Genomic DNA, 13,021 nt, shown 5'->3' on the forward strand with positions numbered 1-13,021 from the left:
CAAATGACTATTGAGGTACCATTTGGTTTTGACTTGAAATTTTAGCCAGTTCTTACAACTTGTAAATGAACTTTAGATCTAATTATGCGTGTTCCTTAAAGTTGTGTGCTTTTAACTTTCTTTTTTAGGGCAGCGGTCTTAATTCTTTTTATGATCAACAAGAATACATAGGGAGAAGTGTTCATTATTGGAAGAAAGTTTTGCCATTGTTGAAGATAACAAAGAAGAACAGTATTCCTGAACCTATTGATCCTCTGTTTAAACATTTTCATAGTGTAGACATTCAGGTAACAGAGTTCCTTTATGAATTTATTGGAGATGGGAATTTCCAGTTTATAAACAAAGACATGGAGCTATAAACTGCTTAAATTAATTGCCTTGTTATTTAACGGTAATCTTGTTTTCTAAATTCACTAGCTCTCACAGATAAGATATGACAGAGAAGAATAATGAGATGTTTGTCTCTTAAGATCATAGAAAATCTTTGGAAAATCATTTGGGTTTTATATTCTGAGTATAAACAATTTGACTAAAACTATTCTGTGTGTTTAGGCATCAGAAATTGTTGAATATGAAGAAGATGCATACATAACTTTTGCTATATTGGATGCAGTAAATGGAAATATAGAAGATGCTATGACTGCTTTTGAATCTATAAAAAGTGTTGTTTCTTATTGGAATCTTGCACTGGTAAGTAGATGCAGTACTTGAGCTAAAAGTTTTTATTTATTTATTTATTATTTTTTTTAAAAGACGGGGTTTCTCTGTTGGCCAGGCTAGAGTGCAGTGGCACAATCTTGGCTCACTGCAACCTCTGCTTCCCAGGCTCAAGCGATTCTTGTGCCTCAGCTCCCGAGTAGCTGGGATTACAGGCATGAGCCACCATGCGTGGCCAAGCTGAAAGTTTTTTGTTTTAAAAAGCTAATGATTTCATAAAAGCACTATTTGTATAGATTTTTCACAGGAAGGCAGAAGACATTGCAAATGATGCCCTTTCTCCTGAAGGACAAGAAGAATGCAAAAATTATCTGAGAAAGACCAGGGGCTACCTAATAAAGATTTTAGATGACAGTGATTCAAATCTTTCAGTGGTCAAGAAAGTAAGTATCAGGTTGTTGTATGTATGTTCTTACTGATAACCCACTGGTCAGTGTTTTTGCGTTGGTGTTATATTTTGGTAATTTCAAAAATACTCAGTAATATGTTGTTATTAATGCACAGAAGGGATGTGTGTGTCTAAATGCTTATATTTGCTTGCTTTGTCTTAGGTTTGGTGTGTCTTTTTAAACTTGGGAATCTAGATATATGCTCTTAAAAAGTACTTCTTGGGGAATTAGAAAAGATTTCTAAGATAAGACATTGATTTTGTTATCTTAGCAGTGTAATCAAAACAAATATTATAACCTCAGGACTAATTCTTAATGAACTTTGCTGAAATTGAAAGTTGTTGCTGACAACTTAAGAGCATTTCTTCTCATCATCATCAGCCATTATGAACGCCCTTGTTTTCTTGCTGTCAGCTGTTTGAGATTGTCATGATGATGTTAAATTATGTTCAGTCTTCTGAGTGTTTTGTTGGTTAATTTGTGTTACTACTCTTTTATTAGGATTTATGTTGTCTGGGGTATTGTAGCATCTGTATTTCTGTCACCATTGAAAATCAGAAAACATCAGTAACTTATTTTGTTCACTTGGAAAAGCTTTCCAAGTTAACATTCCTCTACAATTATCATGGTTAACAGAAGTAATAGAAAGAGCATGGACTTTAGAATCAGAAGATGTTAGATTGTACACACTTTTCTGTGTTCATGAAGAAAAAAATAGAATAAAGACAAAAAAATAAAAATAATAATACAAAACAGCAGAAAAACAAAGAAAAAAGATAATTAAAAAACACTTTCACGTGTATTATTATTTAAAGTGTAAAGTGCTTATTAAAGTGACAAAAATGTAAATAAGATAAAATATATCATTTTAGAGTTTTTACTTTTGGAATTTTTTGCAAATGAAAGCCCTTAATTAATGTCTTTTATTTTTAGTTGCCTGTGCCCCTGGAGTCTGTAAAAGAGATGCTTAATTCAGTCATGGAGGAACTCGAAGCCTATAGTGAAGGAGGTCCTCTCTATAAAAATGGTTCTTTGCGAAATGCAGATTCAGAAATAAAACATTCTACACCATCTCCTACCAAATATTCACTATCACCAAGTAAAAGTTACAAGGTAAACAGGAAAGAATGGAATCATTTCATTGTGAAATTGTTTCTAAGTGTTTTAAATGCTCTTTTGTTATTTTTATTTTTTTTTTTTAGTATTCTCCCAAAACACCACCTCAATGGGCAGAAGATCAGAATTCTTTAATGAAAATGATTTGCCAAGAAGTAAAGGCCATTACGGTAAGTCACTTAATTTCTCTAGCTGTACTTTTTATTCCAAGATTCCTTCCCTGGCCACTCTCTCACTTTTTTCTGAAGCTGGTCAAAATGTCCCCTTGCCATCCAAATAGTATGGCAAGGGGATGTTTTGGTCTTTTTTTTTTTTTTTAAGGCAGGGTCTTGTTGTGCAGGCTGGAGTACAGTGGTATGATCACAGCTTACTGCGGCTTCGACCTCCTAGCTCAAGAGAGCCTCTTGGCTTAGCCTGCCACGAAGCCAGGACTACAGACAGTCACACGCCACCAGGCCCAGCTAATTGTTGTATTTTTTGTAGAGATGGGATTTTGCCATGTTGCCCAGGGTGGCCTTGAACTCCTGGCTCAAACAATCCTCCTGCTTCAGCCTCCCAAAGTGCTGGGATTGCAGGTGTGAGCCACTGTGCCCAGCCTGCATACCTTGGTCTTGACCCTTTGCCATATTTTGTTTTGTTTTGTTTTGAGATGGAGTCTCACTCTGTTGCCCAGTCTGGAGTGCAATGGTGCGATCTTGGCTCACTGCAACCTCCACCTCCCAGGTTCAAGCGACTCTCCTGCCTCAGCCTCCCGAGTAGCTGGGATTACAGGCACCCGCCACCAGGCCCAGCTAGTTTTTGTATTTTTAGTAGACACAGAGTTTCGCCATGTTGGCCAGGCTGGTTTTGAACTTCTGACCTCAGGTGATCTGCCCGCCTTGGCCTCCCAAAGTGCTGGGATTACAGGTGTAAACCACCGCACCCAGCCCTTTACTATATTTTTGAAAGTACTTTATATGTCTCTCTCCTCATCTTCCACAAAATTTGAGACCTTCAAAGGTAGAAACTGTTTTATTTAAAATATAAGAGTTCTTGACACAGAGAAGGTTCCCGAGTGATTGAACTGCTATAATGTACTAATCATACTCTGGTCTTTGAGTTCATTCTCAGATTAGCTGTGGATTACATGTGTTTCAAATGTATAGCTAGGAATTGAAAAGTGGTCTGAGCTTCAAAAAGTCTTACTATATTTTAATACTTCCATATGAATTTGACTTCATTATGTAAGGAAATAGTTATGTATATATATCTTATTTTAACAATAGGGTTCAAAGGAGCTTGACTTTTTTGGAATTGGAAATAAAAGTAGGTTCTTCCATGTTTATCAGGCAAGAACTAAATTATACTGCTAAAGTTACATCAAGGATATGCTGACGTGTGGCGATTATTACAGTGTGATCAGCAGTATTTGCAAATTAAGAGAATACTATTTGGTGGGGAAGACATTTTTGAATTTGCACAAAAATCTTGAATGTTAATTCTGTGTAGTCATGGCCTATGACAATTACATACAATTTTGACTTAACATACAGGTTTCAGGCTCCCAACATTGTATTCTGTGGAAGTATAGTGGAGCACTAGTCCATGAGCTTGAAAAGCTTGGTACTAGTACTGACTCTGCCATTAATTAATGATCTTGGGCCAGTCACTTCCTTTGTGACTGTTTGGCTTCTTATCTTTAAAATGAGAGAATTATTGAAGCCAGTTCTCATCACACTGAATGTTAAAAATTACAGTTACAGCAGTGATTGCAAATTCAAAGCTCTGGTGCGGATACCAACAGTGACCATAAAGTTTTCTAGGTGATTCCACTAGTTTCTTATTTCTTGGATGTGTATGTGTAGCATCTGGACTAGGCACTGTAGATGGATGAGTGGGGGAAATTTTATTTAGCTTGAAAATTGAGATAGTTTTGGACCTCATGGTTAGGTCTTTCTGGGAAATTTTTATTTGAAACACTTGTAGAAAAAGAAAGCAGACATGCTAGATCTGTCCCTGACCTCACTTGTTAGAACTGGTCGGATTCCTGGGCTGATACAGAGAAGTTTGAAACTTTTCAAAATTTACCTGTTTTCTGATACCACTACAATTTCTTTGGAAAAAGAATTTCCTGTTAAGTGTCTGTTTTGTAAGGGGACATTTTGTAGGTTCTAGGGTTGGGTATGGTGCTGTCATTTAGTTTTCTTCAGCAGAGATCAGGTAGCCACATAGCTACACTAGACGGCATTGTATCTATCTGCCATCTTGTCAAGGCAGCAGAGTTGTGTTAAGAAAACATTTTTGGAGTCAGATGTGGTTCAAAGTCCAGCTGTTATTCCCTGCATCCCTTTCTCTCATTTTAAGATAGGAGCTAATATTGTTTACCTAACAGTGTAGATAGTATAAAAATTAAGAGTTTAAGTGCATTGGACGTATTATTATATACATAATAAATTATCTGCAGCTACTGCTTTTTTCCCTTTGCTGGTGGAGCATTTCAACATCACCTGGAGAATTAGTTGTATTTTGTTTCAGCATGAGGTTAAGTGAAAAGCTAATTTGGGGAGGTGATTTGGAATGTCAGGTAGTCCAGATTGCAGTGTAGAAAGAACACACTGAAAGGATGGTCAGTGTAATGTTAGAGGACTGTGAAAGTTGGGGAAAGAAGTTTAGTTTGTAGATACTTGTTTTTTTGAGCAGGGAATTGTCTTGGCTGGAGGTGAATGTCAGAAAGGTTAATGTAGGCAAGTGTAGAATGGAAATGAAGGTGTGATCATTTAGGAGGTTATTTGTTTAGGTGAGAGAGTTAATAAATTAGGTTTTGTATTAACGAATGAAAATGGGAGCAGATAAATTTTTAACAAATTAAGAATCATATTTTAAAATCAGCGCCAGGTACCTAGAACTCATTGGCAAATAGAAACTTTCAAAAGATATAATCAGGTCCGGGCGTGGTGGGTCACACCTATAATCCCAGCACTTTGGGAGGCTGAGGTGGTGGATCACTTGAGGTCAGGAGTTCAAGACTAGCCTGGCAAACATGGTGAAACCCCATCTCTACTATTATACAAAAAATTAGCCGGGCGTGCTGGCTGACGCCTGTAATCCCAGCTACTCAGGAGGCTGAGGTGGGAGAACTGCTTGAGCCCAGGAGGTGGAGGTTGTGGTGAGCCAAGATTGTTCTATTGCCCTCCAGCCTGGATGACAGATCGAGACACCATCTCAAAAAAAAAAAAAAAATCAGTTATCTAAATTTAAAAGAGTAAGTTTCCCCAGCACTGTTTCTGGCATGATATAATTAAATGTTTAAAATTATTTGATTTTTTTTTCTTCCAATAGAAAGAAATGCAGGAGTTGAAACTAAATAGCAGTAAGTCAGCATCCCGTCATCGTTGGCCCACAGAGAATTATGGACCAGACTCGGTGCCTGATGGATATCAGGGGTCACAGACATTTCATGGGGCTCCACTAACAGGTGAGCTGGCAAGTGGATAATCGCATATTTTAGTAAAACTACTTTACTTCCCTCTTTTAAGTAGATAACGTGTGAAATCACCTTGTTTATATATGTTTGTTAATATACATGTCAACGTCTATTTATATGTGACTTCAAAAGCTGTATTTGGTGTTACGGAGATTTTTATAATCCCAAGCAGAAAAAACAAGCTGTATGTGATCACGTGTATATAAAGGCTTAAAGAACACTTAATCCACACCTCAGATGAGCTGAGATGAGATTATTCCTTAAATTGAAAAATGTTATTGAATAGAGTTATGCACTAAGAAATGCTTAATTAAGAACCTACACCTCTGGGGAATTATTTTGATGATAATGATGAGAGGCAGGACGTTATATAGGAAATCTTACTTAATTTGAAATATTATGGTTATATAAAGAAAGAAAAGGAGTTTGGAACTGAATCATACTGGGTTTTTTAGTTCTGCTCTATCACTTACTATAATAGCTGTGTAAGTTAAACTGTCTGAAATGTGGAGATAATACCTGCCTTACATAATTACTATGAGCATTTGTGTATGTGCAGGTGGGCGTGGGTGTGTATCAGACATTTATTAGAGTATACAGTAAACAGTTAATGAACTAAGGTTACTAATAGTGTTTACTGTGGGTTGGCTATGTGCAAAAGTGCTTTGTGAATGTAATTTTATTTAATTACAGTAACTTAGAATGGCCGGTACCATTATTAATCCCTTTTTTATAAATAAGGAAATGGATAAAGAAAGGTTAGGTAACTTACTCATTATTATACAGCTAGTTATTGATAGAGCCGAGATTCACACTCCAGTGGTGTAACTCCAAAGCACTTGCCAGTATAATACATTGCTCCCAGGCAGCCAGAAATAACAAAATTGTTCCTTTTACGTACGACAGACTTCTGAAATGGTAGTAGTAGTGCCCTTTTTTCTTTCTCTTTTTAGCCCAGGAAAGATTTAGAATAAAATCTAGTTTAGATGAGCACATTTGTGTGATGGCTCATATAGTTAAGGCAACCCCACTAGCCTTTTGTGATAGTATCTTCTCAACACAAGCAAAATAACAGAAAATCTTTGTGAAGTCAAGCTTATTAAATGTCGTAAGTCATAGATAAGTATATGAAATGTCTGACGTTCAAACCTTGTTTTCTTAAAACCTTACACATCATACAGGTCCTTGTAAGAGGATAAACAAACCGGCTAGCCTTTCCTGGGGCTTTTTTAGTGATGTGTGCAGTCAGTTATTTGGTGCCTTGTGGGTCGTGATTTCCATTTCTTCTGTGTACAGGCATAAAAGGTCTTCTGTTCTTATACAAGCATGTAAATCCAACATTCTCATTGTCTCATTTTATTCTTGCAATGACCCTGTGAAATGTGTAGAACCAGCACATCCTCATTTTACAATTGAGAAACATGGAGACTCCAAATGGATTATTTACAGGTTCACAAAACAGCTTTGTGGCACTGAAAGGGCGAGAGCCAAGATCTCCTGATTTCTGTTCCTGTGTTCATAGATTCTTTTTCCTTAATGAAAGTAAACATATATCAAGATGGTCCTTGTTTTTTAAAAATAAGATGATTAAAATTAAAGATTAATGAGCTCATAGGAGATACTCAGAAATACTGAACAGGGTGAAGAAAACTAAAAACTAACCACCTTATTAACATTTCTTATATTTGAGAGCATTTCCTTCTGGTTCTTTCTCTATACATATAGTATTTTTTATGAGATTGTTACCATGTTACTATGTTGTGTGTAGATGAGCTAGCCTGTTTTTTAAATGTTACTTTAGTTCTGAGCATTTTTAAACTTAAATGTTTTTTGAATATTAATGAGTTCATGGTATCCCATCACATGCAAGTACTGTAAATTCTGTTCCTTTATTTATGTTGTTTCTGGTTTATGCCATTACAAATTCTAGGACACTGTCCTAGTTTTGTAGGGTATTCAAAATATTCAGTTTATGCTCTTACCACTAGTATCTGATAGTGCCATTTTCACACTTTTGCTAATGCTGACTTACTAGTTTATAAAATCCTTTGCCAATTTGTAGGAACAAAAGTGATATCAATTTTTAAGTTTTTTTAATACTAGTCATGCTCAACAATTCATGCAAATGGCAGTTGGTAGTTTTGCCATCTTCAACATGGGTACCTTCCAGTTGTTTGGTTTCTTGGTAAAACTCACACAAAACAGATGGAGAAGAGTTTTTGTATATCAACATGAATGTTATGTTAATGTGATTTTTTTAAAGCCAACGAACACATTTGTGTTCCTTGTGAGATCCTGTGCTTGAATTTGTCAGGTAATTTTTTTGACCTGAACATTCTCATAATAGCTTCAATTTGCACAATGCAACCTCGTCATTTTGCGGATTTTCAAGGCTCACTTCAAAAACATGTTCCTTGAGGCCTATTAACATTTCTTTCCTAAATTGTCTATTCATACGGTGCTTTAAAAAATTAGATTACTTTTAGTAGATTTATTAGAGCCGCACAGTTTAGAGTCAGTAGTCAATTAAAGTCCCTACTTAAACTTCAGACTAAGATTTTTTTTTTATTTAATATTTTATTTTTTCTTTTTGCTTTCATGCAGACAGACATCTTGCAAGACTTTAAGATTCTTGGGCCATTTCTGTCAGGTTGTTCTGTGTTCTGTGCCTGCTTCCTCCCCATAGTAATTTCAAAATAGCTATCCTCACCTCTGTAAGGTTTCCAAAATCAAACTTGGGCTTCTGGCTAGCCTTTTCTAGGTCTTGATTTTTCAGTGCTTTCCAGAGGCAATTGTTTGGAACCTCTTGGCACAGTTTCTGTTTCTTCTTCCATGTACAGGCATAAAAGGTCTTTTGGTTGTTTTCTGGTAAAACTATCATAAAACAGTTCAAGCAAATGACTATTGGTAGTTTTGTCATTAACATGGGTGCCTTCTAGTCGTTTTGTTTCCTGGTAAAACATACCAAACAGAGGGAGCAGACAGTTTGTACATCTGTATGAGTGTTGATGTGCTTTTTATTTTAAGCCAGGGAACACATTTTATGTTATTTATGACATCCTTTCCATGAATTTGTCAGGTGATTTTTGAGCTGAACATTCTCAGTAATAGCTTTAGTTTATAAAATACAACCTAGTCTTTCTGCAGATTTTCTAGGCCCACTTCAAATGCATTGACCATCAGATGGCATCTTGGTTCCTTACGTCCTTTCTGTGACTGAATGTCCATAATTCCACATCATACTGATCTTTCTTAGAAAAGACAACAGTTACTTTCTTCTTTATTCCTTTTTTAATGCTTGTGAGGTAGTTCTTGTTGATCACAGCGATGCTATTCTCTTATTCTTCATGTCATATTTAGCAATTTTTTTCTAGTTTGTCATTTGATAATCTTGACTGGTGTATTTTGATGTACAGAAATTTAAAATTTATGTAGTCAAATCTTTCTTTAATTTCTTTTGCTTTTGTATTTATAGCTCTTGCCTAGATAGTCCTAACTGTAGTATAGACTTTAACAGTGTTTTCTTTCTTTTTTTTTTTTTAGTTGCAACTACTGGCCCTTCAGTATATTACAGTCAGTCACCAGCATATAATTCCCAGTATCTTCTCAGACCAGCAGCTAATGTTACTCCCACAAAGGTAACAAAGGAATAATTTATACATTTATAATTATTTTCTTTTTAAATTGTTTAGGGTTCCTTCAAATAAATTCAAGAGAGCAGTTCACCATTAAAACTTTTATGTCCCTTAAAATGTAGATATTTTAAATTTATCTCCAAATATAGAAATTATCCTTCTTAGTCACCTTATTTTTGTGTTAATAAGTGTGAATATTTAGAATATTTTAAAAATGGGAGTGGTGGTGGTGGGTCCTTCATCGTTCTGTTTTAACAGAAATAGAACTGTAATGCCCTTGCTGACCCACTATGTGGTAAGTACTTTCAGGCCTGATACAGCTGTATATATAACAATTGATTGAAGACTCAATATTACAGTGGTAGTTGAATGTGACAGCTTTGAGGACAGAGTGTTGGGGTGCATTTAGACCCTTGTTCTTCTGCTTATTTTGACCACAGGCAAGTTTCTTAACCTCTCAATGCATCAGTTGCCTCATATGTAAAATGAGGATAATAATAATACCTTAATTCATAGGGTTTTTGAGGATATTAAAATGAGATAATAATGTAAAGTGCTTAGAACAGTGCCCAGCTGGCACATTAATAAATGCTCAATAAATGTTATCATCATCATCATCATCATTATTGTTAACATCATTTGATAAATTGTTTAGGAATGAAGAAGGTATTTATTTCATGACTATTTTGGGCATGTGGATCAAGAAAATTCACCTTCATTTATGTTTCAGGGTTCTTCTAATACAGAATTTAAGTCAACCAAAGAAGGATTTTCCATCCCTGTGTCTGCTGATGGATTTAAATTTGGCATTTCGGAACCAGGAAATCAAGAAAAGAAAAGTGAAAAGCCTCTTGAAAATGATACTGGCTTCCAGGCTCAGGATATTAGTGGCCAGAAGAATGGCTGTGGTGTGATTTTTGGCCAAACAAGTAGCACTTTTACATTTGCAGATGTTGCAAAATCAACTTCAGGAGAAGGATTTCAGTTTGGCAAAAAAGACCCCAATTTCAAGGGATTTTCAGGTGCTGGAGAAAAATTATCCTCATCACAATGCGGTAAAATGGCCAAGAAAGCAAACACTTCTGGTGACTTTGAGAAAGATGATGATGCCTATAAGACTGAGGACAGCGATGACATCCATTTTGAACCAGTAGTTCAAATGCCTGAAAAAGTAGAACTTGTAACAGGAGAAGAAGATGAAAAAGTTCTGTATTCACAGCGGGTAAAACTATTTAGATTTGATGCTGAGATAAGTCAGTGGAAAGAAAGGGGCTTGGGGAACTTAAAAATTCTCAAAAATGAGGTCAATGACAAACCAAGAATGCTGATGCGAAGAGACCAAGTACTAAAAGTGTGTGCTAATCATTGGATAACAACTACAATGAACCTGAAGCCTCTCTCTGGATCAGATAGAGCGTGGATATTTTCAGCCAGTGATTTCTCTGATGGTGATGCCAAACTAGAGCAGTTGGCAGCAAAATTTAAAACCCCAGAGCTGGCTGAAGAATTCAAGCAGAAATTTGAGGAATGCCAGCGGCTTCTGTTAGACATACCACTTCAAACTCCCCATAAACTTGTAGATACTGGCAGAGCTGCCAAGTTAATACAGAGAGCTGAAGAAATGAAGAGTGGACTGAAAGATTTCAAAACATTTTTGACAAATGATCAAACAAAAGTCACTGAGGAAGAAAATAAGGGTTCAGGTACAGGTGCAGCCGGTGCCTCAGACACAACAATAAAACCCAATCCTGAAAACACTGGGCCCACATTAGAATGGGATAACTATGATTTAAGGAAAGATGCTTTGGATGATAGTGTTAGAAGTAGCTCAGTACATGATTCTCCATTGGCAAGTAGCCCTGTGAGAAAAAATCTTTTCCGCTTTGATGAGTCAACAACAGGATTTAACTTCAGTTTTAAATCTGCTTTGAGTCTATCTAAGTCTCCTGCCAAGTTGAATCAGAGTGGGACTTCAGTTGGCACTGATGAAGAATCTGATGTTACTCAAGAAGAAGGGAGAGATGGACAGTACTTTGAACCTGTTGTTCCTTTACCTGATCTAGTTGAAGTATCCAGTGGTGAGGAAAATGAACAAGTTGTTTTTAGTCACAGGGCAGAATTCTACAGATATGATAAAGATGTTGGTCAATGGAAAGAAAGGGGCATTGGTGATATAAAGATTTTACAGAATTATGATAATAAGCAAGTTCATATAGTGATGAGAAGGGACCAAGTATTAAAACTTTGTGCCAATCACCGAATAACTCCAGACATGACTTTGCAAAATATGAAAGGGAGAGAAAGAGTATGGGTGTGGACTGCATGTGATTTTGCAGATGGAGAAAGAAAAGTAGAGCATTTAGCTGTTCGTTTTAAACTACAGGATGTTGCAGACTCGTTTAAGAAAATTTTTGATGAAGCAAAAACAGCCCAGGAAAAAGATTCTTTGATAACACCTCATGTTTCTCGGTCAAGCACTCCCAGAGAGTCACCATGTGGCAAAATTGCTGTAGCTGTATTAGAAGAAACCACAAGAGAGAGGACAGATGTTATTCAGGGTGATGATGTAGCAGATGCAACTTCAGAAGTTGAAGTGTCTAGCACATCTGAAACAACAACAAAAGCAGTGGTTTCTCCTCCAAAGTTTGTATTTGGTTCAGAGTCTGTTAAAAGCATTTTTAGTAGTGAAAAATCAAAACCATTTGCATTTGGCAACAGTTCTGCCACTGGGTCTTTGTTTGGATTTAGTTTTAATGCACCTTTGAAAAGTAACAATAGTGAAACTAGTTCAGTAGCCCAGAGTGGATCTGAAAGCAAAGTGGAACCTAACAAATGTGAACTGTCAAAGAACTCTGATATCGAACAGTCTTCAGATAGCAAAGTCAAAAATCTCTTTGCTTCCTTTCCAACGGAAGAATCTTCAATCAACTACACATTTAAAACACCAGAAAAGGGTAGGTACTTTGTTGTTAAAGTTAAGCACAATTTTTCTTTCTTTTAATGTTTAGCTTGATGCAGACTCTTTGTGGGATACTAATGTTGGGATATAAACGATGCTTTGTGAACACCCCCAAAATATTTGAGCAATTTTTTTTCTCCCTTAATAAGTTCACAGTGAGGTTTCAAAGAGCAAGAGAACTTAGTTAAAGACATTTCAGTAACTGGAAGATACTTCTATCATGCTAGGGCAGAGCAAAAGAACTTGGTACAGTGTACGGACTCATGCTTGAATCATGCTCATTAACGTGAGTCTTTTTTAAAAGTGTTCATTTTCATTTGTTCTGTTTCTTTTGTCACTCAGAAAACATGATATTGAGGCTGGGCACGGTGGCTCACTCCTAGAATGCCAGCACTTTGGGAGGTTGAGGTGGGCAGATCACTTGAGCTCAGGAGTTTGAGACCGGCCTGGCCAACATGGTGAAACCCTGTTTCTACTGAAAACACAAAAATGAGCCGGGCGTGGTGGTGCATGCCTATAATTAGCAGCTACTCAGGAGGTTGAGGCAGGAGGATCGCTTGAGCACAGGAGATGGAGGTAGCAGTGAGCTGAAATCATGCCACTGCACTCCAGCCTGACTGAGTGACTGAGTGAGACTTTGTCTCCAAAAAAAAAAAAAAACAAAAAAAAAACACATGATATTGAGATGTTCTCATTTTATATGTTGTATGTCAGTCTTGCTCATGTATTAAATGAGCAAAGA

At 36.5% G+C, this 13,021-nt stretch overlaps 1 protein-coding gene across 4 annotated transcripts in view; it reads left to right on the forward strand.

Annotated features, from left to right (window-relative positions):
- Positions 1-13,021, forward strand: part of LOC101131768 (ranBP2-like and GRIP domain-containing protein 4) — a 75,047-nt gene that overhangs the window by 31,104 nt on the left and 30,922 nt on the right. For all 4 annotated transcript variants that reach the window (XM_055378219.2, XM_031007798.3, XM_063695729.1 and 1 more), the window contains exons 13-20: positions 129-287; positions 553-690; positions 954-1,100; positions 2,040-2,219; positions 2,309-2,392; positions 5,541-5,676; positions 9,229-9,323; positions 10,051-12,274. In XM_055378219.2, the coding sequence (XP_055234194.2) occupies positions 129-287; positions 553-690; positions 954-1,100; positions 2,040-2,219; positions 2,309-2,392; positions 5,541-5,676; positions 9,229-9,323; positions 10,051-12,274 (3,163 nt within the window). The remainder of the gene's footprint in view (positions 1-128; positions 288-552; positions 691-953; positions 1,101-2,039; positions 2,220-2,308; positions 2,393-5,540; positions 5,677-9,228; positions 9,324-10,050; positions 12,275-13,021) is intronic.

This window comes from Gorilla gorilla, chromosome 12 (assembly GCF_029281585.2).
Source record: "Gorilla gorilla gorilla isolate KB3781 chromosome 12, NHGRI_mGorGor1-v2.1_pri, whole genome shotgun sequence".
In the NCBI taxonomy this organism is placed as follows: domain Eukaryota; kingdom Metazoa; phylum Chordata; class Mammalia; order Primates; family Hominidae; genus Gorilla; species Gorilla gorilla.